The 12760-nt window shown below is 40.2% G+C and overlaps 1 protein-coding gene across 5 annotated transcripts in view; it reads left to right on the plus strand.

Annotated features, from left to right (window-relative positions):
- TEX26 (testis expressed 26) overlaps window positions 1-12760 on the plus strand; it is a 46438-nt gene continuing 33678 nt past the window's right edge. Inside the window, exons 1-3 of one of the 5 annotated variants that reach the window (XM_033947632.1) lie at window positions 1360-1406; window positions 6574-6797; window positions 10331-10511. In XM_033947632.1, the coding sequence (XP_033803523.1) occupies window positions 6783-6797; window positions 10331-10511 (196 nt within the window). In that variant the 5' untranslated portion in view covers window positions 1360-1406; window positions 6574-6782. Of the gene's footprint in view, window positions 87-1328; window positions 1407-6573; window positions 6798-10330; window positions 10512-12760 lie in introns of those variants that run through there. The other 4 variants (XM_033947636.1, XM_033947635.1, XM_033947633.1 and 1 more) reach the window with 4 other exon arrangements.

Below are 12760 nucleotides of genomic sequence, written 5' to 3' on the forward strand. Positions count from 1 at the left end.
GAGCCTTGAATGATGTGAGATGGCATAAGGTATCAAATCCAAATCTTCAAAAATAGAGATGAGATCCGAGCCTTCACAATATTCAGGTAATCCCAGAAGTTTAAAGTTATTTCTCCTAGAACTGTTGTTTAAATCATCATTGAAGAACTTGTATTTTCTGTGATAATTTAGGCAGGGATTTTAGCTGTGCGTCATGTGCAGTGAGGTCTGCTTCAGTCTGATCCAAGCGAGAGGCATGTGAAATTTATTGTTTGATCAAAAGAATTTCTTGCTTTAATTCTCCCAGTGAGTCTTTATTATCTTTAATCAAATCTTTTACCTAGAGAAGTTCCGTGAGAAGAGTAAACATTGTTATTTCTTCCTGTAATTCAGGCTGTTTTGCATGGTGATGGAGGCTCTTGCATCACTCATTTCAGTCCTTGTTGAGGAGAATGTGAGTCATATTTATCTATGTCTGGAGGTAGCCATGATAACGATGAATGTTCGTAGGAGTCCAAAAAGTTGGAAATATCAAGTTTATCTGCTTATAATGTAATAAAGAAGAGGGAGACAGAGCATGCAATCTTCTGGTCTTAGGCTCACCAGTGCCCCACCCCTCTAGAACTCCTTAGCTAGATAAGGTTCATTGCTCTGCTTAATAACAAAACACTATCCTGAGTTTAAACATTTTAATATATTTGATTTGTTGTAATAAGTCCCAGTCAGTTGGGGTTTTCAGGATATCTCCAATGCATTCAAGTGAGGATATCCTGAAAACCCCAGTTGGCTCGATGTGCCCCAAAGACTGGGTTTAAAACCTCTGAGTGGGTATAGGATAGTTGGCTTAAAGCATTGTCCTCCCAGGACAAGGGTAGGCAATTCCAGTTCTTGAGAGCCACAGGCAGGTCAAGTTTTCAGGATATCCCCAATAAATATGCATGAGATAGATTTGCATCTCAAGAAGGCCTTGTATGCAGATCCATCTCATACATATTCATTGTGGATATCCTGAAAATCTGACCTGCCTGTGGCTCTCGAGGACCGGAATTGTCTACCACAGTCCTAGGACAATGGAAGGCATTTATTACTAATGAATTATTTGTATATCTTCTCACAGTAATTGTAACTCAATAGATCCTATCCCCACACCCATCAGAGCAGAAATAACTACAAATTCTACATCAAATTCCTAGTAGAAAAATTTGTTTCCTGCACTTACTAGCTAGTGCTGATGTGTTGTCCCTTTAAGGGGACTGGAACTTTGCTGCAAATTCAGGCACAGAAGAAAGGAGACGTGCAGGAACAAAAACAGAGCATAAGACTCACCCTGGGCTGCTAAGCACAGAACAGAGCAGGAAAAAGCAGCTTAGGAGTGACAGGTGATCAGCAGGTGAAGGCCGAGCAGGCAGCAGAGAGGCGGTGCTGGGGTGAGTTAACGTGAGGCATACCAAGATAGGAGATAGGTTAGGAGAAGCTCTGGTGTGGAGAAAATGTTGTTAGCATTTGGGACAGGAGCAGAAGTATGACTGAAAGGCTATCACTTTTATACATATGAGAGATTTAAAGAGCATGGGCCAGTGAGGGGTGTTCTAGGAGTGGGAAACTTGAGTGTCAGCACACACATTACTTTCAGTTAAACTCTGTCAGAAACAGAACGATAAATGCAGCTAGGCAGCAGGGACATGCAAACAATATCTTGTATTCTTTAATATATTTCAGTTTATTTATTATTAGGATTTCTGTGAAGGGTAGTGTGTAAATCAGAATAGTTAAACTCCATATAAAAAGGGCAGTCAGAAGAATTTCATGCACCAGATAATAATAATAATAATTTATTTTTATGCTGCCATACCGGGGAGGTTCTAAGCGGTTCACAGCATGAGAAAAAACAATACATACATACATTTTCATTAAAAAAAACCAATAAAATTCATGGAGTTATATAAGTTTTATATCTGCTCTGCAGAGAATTTAAACTATCTACATTAGTCCTCTGGAGGGGTTATACCTGCATTACTGTGGATGAATACAGAAGCAGAGCACATTATCCATTGAACTGAGAGCATGGACTGCGGGACACGCGAGCTCACCATCTTGTGCTCTACTAAAGACATAATTATGATCTCACAAACGTTCATTTGCAGGATAGTTTTATAAGCCATTTTGTGTGTAAATAATGGGTTGTTATGAAATTAGATGACACCATTGGAGCCAACTTTACAAAATGATTTGGGGTGTTGAACTTGATACAAATGAATGGCCCCTGGTCACAGTAAAGGAGTTTGCTCAAATATTGGGGGTGCTTAAGTAACCACAGCATCCCCAGAATTGGCACTTATGGATGACTCCTAAAAGGATGCAAGGTACAAACCAGCAAATACGTATACTGCTCAGGGGTAGATTTTGAGTGTTTAGCAGGGTGAAGTCACGGATTACATGTCTACTACATAAAATATACGAGAGGGTGCTGAAAAGTTCTAAGACCAGCCAACCAACTTCCTAAATTCTGAGTGTTATTTTGTCACTGTAGCTGAAAAGAGTGTTATTTCATTAAGTGCCAATTTGCAGAAACAAAATCTCTGTGCTGACGTAGTTTCAGATCATTGATTGAACCATATTCACGGCATGATAGAGACCTACAAGATCATGAAGGGCATAGATTCTTCAAACTTTCAAAACATAAAAGAACAAGAGGGCATTCGGAAAAGTTGGAAGGAGACAGATTCAGAACGAATGCTAGGAAGTTTTTCTTTACCCAGCGTGTGGTGGACACCTGGAATGCGCTTCCAGAAGACGTAATAGGACAGAGTACGGTACTGGAGTTCAAGAAAGGATTGGACAATTTCCTGCTGGAAAAAGGGATAGAGGGGTATAGATAGAGGGCTACTGCACAGGTCCTGGACCTGTTGGGCCGCCACGTGAGCGGACTGCTGGGCACGATGGACCTCGGGTCTGACCCAGTGGAGGCATTGGTTATGTTCTTATTCTCTTCTTGGTTGAGCTGAGAACTTTTCAGCACCCCTTCAAACGTGATTGTGCTAATTTTACACATCTGAATTTATACCTGCTCTCAAAAAGGTTGAACGTCCATACCTTCAACATAGGTATGATTTCGGCAGGATTTGTGCTCACTTTAAAAGCAGATGGATGTCGGAAAATGTTTGATAGACGAGGCCCTTAGTGCAGTGAGTTTCCAGTTTTATTGTAAACTATTTTTCCTACGATATGCAAAAACTGCAAACTGGCTGGACTAATCCCCCTCTTTTACTAATGCATAGCGTGGGTTTTAGCACCGGCAGCGGCGGTAACTGCTCCGATGCTCCTACAATTCTTATAAACGTTGGAGCAGTTACCGCCGCTGCCGGCGCTAAAACCCACGCTATGCGTTAATAAAAGAGGGGATACGTGTATAGCCCTCGATGGAGACTACGGGATCCTTTTACTAAGCTGTGCTAGCGGTTTTAGTGCGCGTGCTAGACGCTAATGCCACCATTGAGCTGACGTTAGTTTTTGGCACGTAGCGTGAGGTTAGCGCACGCGGCAATATAGCGCGCGCTAAAAACGCTAGTGTACCTTAGTAAAAGGAGCCCTAAATTGTTTAACTTGCTTTTTTACCAAACTTTTCAAACCGTCCTTGTATATTATTTGTATGTTTTGTTTTATATTGTTTGTTTGAAGTTTCAGTTAGGTACATTGAGTTTGTGAACTGCCTAGTCCTTTGTGATTGTGTGGGATTTATGTTTTTGAATGAATGAATGAACTGATAAATGCAAAATAAGCTGTGATTTTGGAACGGCAGAATTTAGACGTCCTACAATGTAGTGCATCCAAGTATCAAAAGGGAGCCTATTATGGACATCTTTTGGATAGGACTAGCAAGGATCCAAAGTTAGGATGTCCAGCAGCAATAATCAAAGTCTAAAGAGAAGGATGGTTTTATTTAGACTGTTTCAATCACATCCAGGGTGCAAAAAGGTGCTCTGACTGAGCAGCTGGCCACTGGAGCGATTAAGGCATGACCTCTCATGAATCCCCGAGCGGTTATTGTCTCCCTCCATCACCCCTGAAAATGACACTGGAAAAGGAAGCTAAGTTCCCTAATAACATCAGGTATTATGGGCATTCTGAACACAGCAGCAAGCAGGTCTAAAGGGTAACCTAGTGACTAGTGAAGCACTGTAAGCTGAGGGACTCGGGTTCAATTATCTTTGTTTCTTTAAATTGTGAGCCTTAAAGATGCCTGTAAGCCTGAGGGATATTGAGGTGGTGTACAGTAGGTATTTCCCTGGATCTGTAGGGCTCACCATTTACAGGAGTTGCAATAAAATATGAATCTAGGTGCCCTGAATTAAAGCCCAATGCACTGACCACTAGACTGCTCTGCAGTGACATCCTTGTGACCATTTTTGTAGAAATGCTGCCAGGCAGATGTCCTTGCCCGGAGGGGGAGGGCAGTTATAATTTGTACGTTTTATTTGGGAAAATGGTTGTTCATTTTGGACCTTCTTACATATTTGTTATACAGGAAATCCCAGGGTTAGTTCTGTTCGAAAATGACTATGAGATGGACATTTTTTGTGGATGTTTTGTGTTGGATACTTTTGTTTTTTGTTCTTAGACATCATTTTGAAAATGCCCTTCCACATATCTTTATACTTTATAAAATAGGCTAAAATAGGGGGTCTTTCTGCCATTTTAACCCAGGTGCCCTATTATAAAATTACCCCTATACTTCCAGATTCTATAAATGATGCTCAAATTGGACGCAAGTCCAAGATGTACGCCCAACTATATCAGCTAACAAGCTAATTAGTACAAATAATTGGGTGCTAATTGGGATTAATTGGTACCAATTTGAATTTGCATGAACATCTTACTATAACAATGTGCACTGAAATCCCACACACGCAACCCAAAAGGAGGTGTGGTCATAAGAGATGCATGGGCAGGTCAAAGGCATGCCTAATATTTGCACGCAGTGCTACAGAATACCAAAGATGTGTGACTAAATTGGATGCTGGGAATTACACCTACCCCCTCTTTTATGAAACTGCGATAGCAGTTTCTAGCGCGGGGAGCTACGCTCAATGGCCCACACTGCTCCCAACGCTCATAGGAACTCAATGAGCATCGGGAGCAGCGCAGAGCCATTCAGCGCGGCTCCCTGCGCTAGAAACTGATATCACAGTTTCGTAAAAGGAGGCCCTAGTTTCAGCAGGTGTTAAGTCCTGGTATCCAGTTAGGGAGGGAATGTGCCAGAATAGGCACTCAATGCTATTTAGTGGCGTGCGGTGAGGGCTTTCAGGGGATTCACTGAATCCCCAGCTCTATAGACCTTCTTTTTTATTTTTTTGTTTCCTTTTTGCTTGATGCAGTTTGATTTGTTGAGTAGGCAGCCTGATCAACCTGTCAAACTGCATCAAACAAAAAGGAAACAAACAACAACAACAAAAAAGCAGGGCTCTTGGGCTGGGAATTCTCAGAACCTCCTGAAGGCCCTAACAGTACTGATCTGAATTTGATTGGCTGAGCAGCTCCCAGGGGAGCAAAAATTGTTTACATTAATTTATTCAGGTATTCAAGCATTTTTCCCTGTCTGTGTGGGCTTACAAGCTACCTAATGTGCCTGGGATAATGGGGGCATTAAGTGACTTGCCCAGGGTCACAAGGAGCAGTGTGGGTTTGAACCCATGATCTCAGGATACTGAGGCTGTAACTGTTGAAAACTAATTTATAATACAGAATGAATTAACCCTCTTCCTGCCAGCCAGAGAAATTAACAGCTCTGCATAGAAAGTAGAAATGTTAATGTATTAATTTCAAAGAAAGACTTTTCTTGATTAAATTTTAACTTCATAGAACAAAACCAACTTAGATGAATTTGAATAGAAATCTCACATTCTCAGACCTTCCTCCCTATCTCCAGGACAACCACGAGCCATTTGGATGCTGGACCCCTCCTTCTGAACAAAAGGAAAAACTGCTGAGATGATGTACAAGATGCAAAGTCTTTACTCAACAAGTATTGCAAAAACATAAACAGTTTGTATCCAGATATGGTCCAAAGGAGTGATGAACCGGGACCTGACATGGTCCGTGTTTGGAAAAAAACTCCTTCCTCGGGGGTCCTAAAGGTATATAAACCTCATTCTGGGATACCATACGGATTACAACTGGATAGAAGGGTGATATTGTCGACTGGTGAAAGGGTCAAATGGCTCCTCCGCTGTGCAATACTTGTTGAATAAAGACTTGGCATCTTGTACATCATTTCTGCAGTTTTCCTTTTGTTTATTGTATGACACAATACTGCAGTTATGTTGGATTTTTTGCTTGTGTTTGCCTCTCCTTCTGAGAACAGGTCAGGAAAGTGAGATTCTGGGGGATAGGTAGGACTCCTTCTTCATGGAAACTTCCTTTGCAAAGTAAAGGTTAAAAGTTTTAACAGTATAGTCTAAGAAACCTCAAAGCATCACAAAGGGGTAATCTTTGACCTCTCTCTGAGGATAATATAGATTTGATTCGATAGTCTATGAGAACAAAGCAGAATTCTCCCAGCCAATCAAACAGCTCCATTTCTCCAACTCTGCTCAGGACTGTTCCAGGGTTGCCTAGCAACCTCAGCATGTCACAAACACCCCATCCAGGCAGCCAGCTCACCAGCCCATCTCTTGCCCTGCCAACTCGTCCTCTTCATCCCAAACTGAGTCAATAAACCACCAGAGCTGATGAGTGTGATGTGAAGCTGTGAGTGAGAGCATTTGTGAAAGCAGGCTCTTACCAGCATACCCTGCTCAGTCACCATGATTGTCACTCAGGTGAGAGAGTTTGTGTGTTGTGTTGCGCTGTGTTGGTGGGTGGAGATGAGATGCTTATCTTATGGAAGAAATATACTTGCATGTGAGCTAAAGATAGAGATGCCAAGTTACCCAGTTCCAGGCTGGAGACTTTTTGGCCAGTCCTGTTTTTGAACTTTCATCCCAAAGCAGTGTGGAGTTTGTACTACAAACTCCACACTGTTTTAGGATGTAAATTCAAAAACTTTGTAGTGCCTGATCCTGCCAACTAGAATTGGTGCTACAAGTTCCATAATACTAGGGTTACAGTTATCCAGGAAAACCCAGCCATGTCCTCTTTTTAGAGGACTATCTGGGTGCCTGGATGAACTTTCCAAAACCCAGCAATTTGTCTGAGTTTTGGAAACCTCTGGCCGCATCTGGAGGGCCTCTGAGCATGTGCAGATGATGTCACACGTGTCCACGCATGCTCGGAGGCTCTTGGACGCAGCCCGGAGGTCAGGAATGAAAAGATGAAGCTTTCTGGGACTGGGACTGGGGGTGGAATGGGGCGGGGCTAGAGGCAGAATGGGGCATGGTTGGATGCAGAATGGGGTGGGGCTGGAGCAGAACAAGGCGGTGCTATGGGCAGAATGGGACGTGGCCATGCATCCGGGAATTTTCCATTCATAAAATGGTAACCCTACATAATATACCAGGATAGAACTTTCAGAAACCTAGGACTGGAGGCTTTTTGACAACCTGAAACAGTATAACTTGGCATCTCTGCCTTGATAGGTTTTATAAAGTCTGCCACTAGGCCAGAATCACAACCTGACCAGTGGCAAGCACCACACCAGACCCTTGGAATTGTTCTTATTTTTTTTTTCTTTCTGTGACCTACAATTTTGTAGCAATTATCATTATTGTGTATTTTCAGTTCTCTTTTTTAACCATATTGAGGGCTATTTTTTATTTTCCAACTGACTAAATTGCTACGAGTTCTTTTTATCCATGATCTACACCAGTTTTCAAAGTGTAATTGCACATTGAAAATTGTTGAAAAAGATACATCTGCAGATATTTGCACTGTGGGCACTTTTTTTCAACTAAAACAATATTCATAGTTTTGAAACTATTATATGGGGATATTTTCTTCCCCATTCTGACCCCACTCTTAGAATGCCTTCACTGTGCTGGGGATAAAAAGTAGGTGCATTGTGGAATTATATTCATATTTTTGTCCACTTCCGGGATGAACAATTTTCAGACAATAGATTTACTTGGGTACAAAATTTTTTACCCACTGAAATTTCTATCAAAATTGTCCTCTCCATGTATTACTGTGGCAACATATGTAAAAATTGTCATGCCAAAAAAAAGGTTGTTGGTTTTTTACTAAGCTACGTCAGGTACTAATGCTTGCCTAATGAGTTATGCATTCATTTTGAGATGTGTGCACACTAACCACACACTCGTGGGGTTTTTTTTTTTTTTAGGTGATAAGTTAGGTGCAGAGAGTGGCTATTCATGTGCTAACCAGTTAGGGGAGCTATGTTACTGTGGACTAACTGGTTAGTGCATGGATAATGGTAATTTTTTAAAATGGCCAAGCGCTAATTGCATTTTGTGTAAACCATATGATTATTGCTTGATTGTAGACTCCCAATGAAGGTACCTTTTAGGCACCGAAACACTGGCCATATCTAGTCAGTATAATCCATTTAAGCATAATAAACGTCCCAGTGGATACATATCTTGACCCCTACTTTTCATTGATTTACATTAACACATGGCCATTAATGAAATTAATTTAAAAAATTGAGGTTTTAGTGGCTGAAGGAAAAATGGCATTATTGTTTTGGAATGCTCCAATAAAGCTAAGGTTGTAATTTATGATTTATCATTTGGATGTCTTATTGCACTCCGCATAGAATTGCAGGAATATAAATTTGTAAAATAAATAAATAAGGGCATATTACCCCCCACCACTTTTATTATGAAGGATTACTGTATTTCTTGTAATTTTTTTTATTTATTAAATTTTGCAATATATGACAAGCAATTGAACACTTGTTTAAGCAAAGCAAAAAGGGAAAAAAAAAATTTCAAATATAAATTTATAATACGGCAACAATTTAAATTTCTTCTTAGACCCCAAATAATTAACGGGGGGTTGTCCTAGGAAAACAAGGGACTTAAATTAACACAACCAAGGAAATTAAATTCAATCTCATGGCATTAATGGTAATAGCTACTCTCTATATATCTACCAACTATCTTAACTCTTAGAGATATTTTTTAAGTCCAAAAAAGTCCTTAAATGGTCTGGAACGAAAAAAGTATATTTCAATCATGCGTACTTAATTATACCTTTACATGGGTATGCCAATTGAAAATTGACCCCCAAATCTTTTGTTTCCTGCCTCATTGCAAGAAAAAGCTTCCTCCTTGCTTGGGTTTCCTTGTTGACGTCAAGATATATCCAAACGCGTTGTCCCAAGAAGGGAGTTTGTGCATTTCTAAAATACATTCTCATCATGGCATTGAGGTCTTGTGTAAAGACTAATGAGATAAGTAAAGTGGCCCTCTCATCAACTGTTGATAACGTTGTCTCCAAAATCTGAATCTTGTAATTTTATTATGTAAAACCCAGGTATTGCGGCCTCCTAGTATGTAATCCAGTTTGAACTGTGAAGGTATTAGCAGAATATAAATTTCAACGTTATGGTACATTATATAAAAGGGAGTGGGTTAGTCAGAGATACATAACTTTGGGTTCCTTTTACTAAGAGGCCTATGAGTTCCTATGAGCGTTGGGAGCAGCGTGGGCCATTCAGTGCGGCTCTCTGCGCTAGAAACCGCTAGCGCAGTTTCATAGAAGAGGGGGTAAGGCTATTTGCTACTGCCTCTTAGTAAAAGGAACCCAAAGTTATGTATCTCTGACTAACCCACTCCCTTCTACATAATGTACCATAACGTTGAAATTTATATTCTGCTAATACCTTCACAGTTCAAACTGGATTACAGACTAGGAGGCCACAATACCTGGGTTTTACATAATAAAATTACAAGAAATACAGTAATCCTCCATAATAAAAGTATAAAAATTACATCATAATGCTATTTGTATCTTGCTGTTTTAGAAGTCTCTGATTTAATCTTACATTTTATGTATATTTTTATGTCGTGATAATGTTGCCCATAAACCGCCTAGAACTCCATCTTGCGAGGATTTGGCGGGATACAAGATTGCTGTTGTTGTTGTTAGGTGCCATCAACTTGTGCTCAAGTCCTAGTGACTTGATGAATTTCGGATCTAAAACGAAATCGGTTTTGTGCTAGTCTGGAAAGGTCCTTCAGCATCATCCACATGGTTGTTTTCATAACATAAAAGATACTAGGAACACTATTCTTTGTTTAACACATGTCTGTGAATAAGAAGAATAGTTTTAAACCTTCTCCTAAAATCTAAATTAACTATAGGAAATCCATAAAACTGTGTATATGTCTTTTCCCAGTCTAGCAGCTTAAAAGGGAAATAGAATTTCAGAAACTTTCATTCTGTTTTCTAGTTTGATGAAGATGTCCTGAGGCCGGAGTTTTTAGAACAGCTGAAGTATGTGAAAGAAGCAAGTGTCTCCCCATCTAAGAAAGAGACATGCGATCGATTAATGGCCTCCCTCCTGCTCACTGGCCCGGTGAGTGGAAGAAAGGATTGGTGCCACAGACCTCAGACCGCCATGGCTGCACTTGGTGAGCCAAAAAAAAACAAAACCTCTTTCAATCTTCACTCCAATGGTAGTTTTATGCCAAGTCGTTGGAGGCTGACCACTTAGGACCTTGTGTCAGTGACCCAGAGCCTTGAAATTGCCCCATGTCCCCATCACAACTGAACTGGAAAGGGGACTTGCTAACCTGATAATTTTATTGTTAGTAATTACTAGTGCTCCCTTCTTATTAGATGAAAGACAGAGGAACAGACAAGGGTAGGAAACAAAACATAAGAATAGACATACTGGGGCAGCCTGATGGTCCATCTAGCCCAGTACCCTGCTTCCAGCAGTGGCCAATCCAAGTCACAAATACCTGGAAGAATCCTGAAACACTTGTAGTAGCAAGATTTCATGCTACCGATCCCAGGGCACGTAGTGGCTTCTCCTATGTTTATGTCAATAGAAGATAAGGACTTTTCCTCCGGGAACTTGTGCAAAATTAAAAAAACCCCAAATATGTTGATTGCTACAACCGCATCCTCCAACAATGAGGGAGGAGAAGTTGCTATGGGTTGCATGCAAGCCTCATCTAACATTTTAAAAACTCATTATTACCGGTATATAGAAAAATAAACCTCACCATTTCTTTTTATTTGCCTATCTTGTCTGTCCAGCTTGGCTAGATTTTAAGCACCTGACAGCGGAGATTATTTTATGTTGGAACTATACCAAGTAGCTCAGTGAGTAACAAAAATAACTTGATATGTTTATCTGATTAACTTTAGTCAGATGTTCTTTGGCACTTAAGTAAAGATAAACCACATAAAGAGACCCCATTTAACTTTAGGTCAGCTATTAAGCTCAACCATGTACAATTTATTAAGGGCTCCTTTTACTAAGGTGCGCTAGTGTTTTTAGTGCGTGTTGCGGATTAGCGTGCGCTGACCCCTGCGCTATGCGCCAAGAACTAATGCCAGCTCAATGGTGGCATTGGCGTCTAGCGTGTGCTAAAACTGCTAGCACAGCTTAGTAAAAGAAGCCCTAAGTCTTGATATACCGCCAAATCTGTAAAGGTCAAGACAAGTACAATAAAATTCAACACAGGTGGAAATATGTGCAGTACCTTCCTTATTTTATTTCTAATTTTTAATGTTTTATAAATTTTTAATACTGTAAACCGGCCAGATACCTATGATGGTCAGTATATCAAATTATAAATAAACTTGAAACTTGATCTGTGCAGTAGAGAATGACACGGTGACAAAATTCATCACCGTTCCCGTCCCTGCGGATAACCGCGGGAAACCATCTTCATGTCATTCTTTAAGGAGAGAGGGAAGAATCAGAGTATGAATGGCCACAACCACTGACCCGCAAGCTTTGCTTTGAAGAATGATGGTGTAGAAGGACCGAGTTCGAAATAGACACTAGAAAATGACATGAGATTATTTCCCGCAGTTATCCGCGGGGACGGGAACGGTGATGAATTTTGTCACCGTGTCATTCTCTACTGTGCAGTGACCTTTAGCTAAACAGCACTGAATATCTGTCCTGTCCGGCTAAAGTCAAACTATACACACAGAATGCCTTCTGATTTTGGCAGAACATTATTTACTACTGATACAATCCACTGTGTTGGCCCAGTTGGACTACTGTAATTCTATTTATTTGGGTATTAAACAGGGCAGTTTAGATCGTCTCCAGTTAATACAGAATACAGCGGCCAAACTTATTTTTGGAAAGAGAAAGTACGACCATGTTTCCCCATTGCTGAGAAAACTCCATTGGCTTCCGGTCCATCATAGGATACAGTTCAAGTGTGCATGTGTGGTTTTCAAACTCCTTTATGGAATATTTGACTCTTTGATTCCCCTTAGTGGGAATTCCTTTAGATCCTGCTATTCAAGAATTACAACAATTCACAAATTAGCATTTCCTTCTCTGAAAGGTATTAAATGCACTGGGAAGTTTAGTAAATCTTTTACTTTTAAATTGGTGAGGATTTGGAATGGACTTCCAGATTCTCTAAGACTGGTAGATCAATTATTTCAGTTTTGAAAAAGTTTAAAAACCTGGTTGTTTTCACAATAGTTAATTTGATTTTAGCTGTCATATAGTAATTTAAAGCAATTCAACATACTTTCTTCTAACTTTTTCCATCCATCTAATCTAACCAATCTCTGTTTTTATCCCACAGTTTTTACTTGTTATGTTTTATTTTTTAACGAACTATAAACCAAGTTGAGCTCCTTAGGGAGTAGATTCGGTATATAAAATGAAGATTAGATT

Source organism: Geotrypetes seraphini, chromosome 6 (genome assembly GCF_902459505.1).
Source record: "Geotrypetes seraphini chromosome 6, aGeoSer1.1, whole genome shotgun sequence".
Lineage (NCBI taxonomy): Eukaryota > Metazoa > Chordata > Amphibia > Gymnophiona > Dermophiidae > Geotrypetes > Geotrypetes seraphini.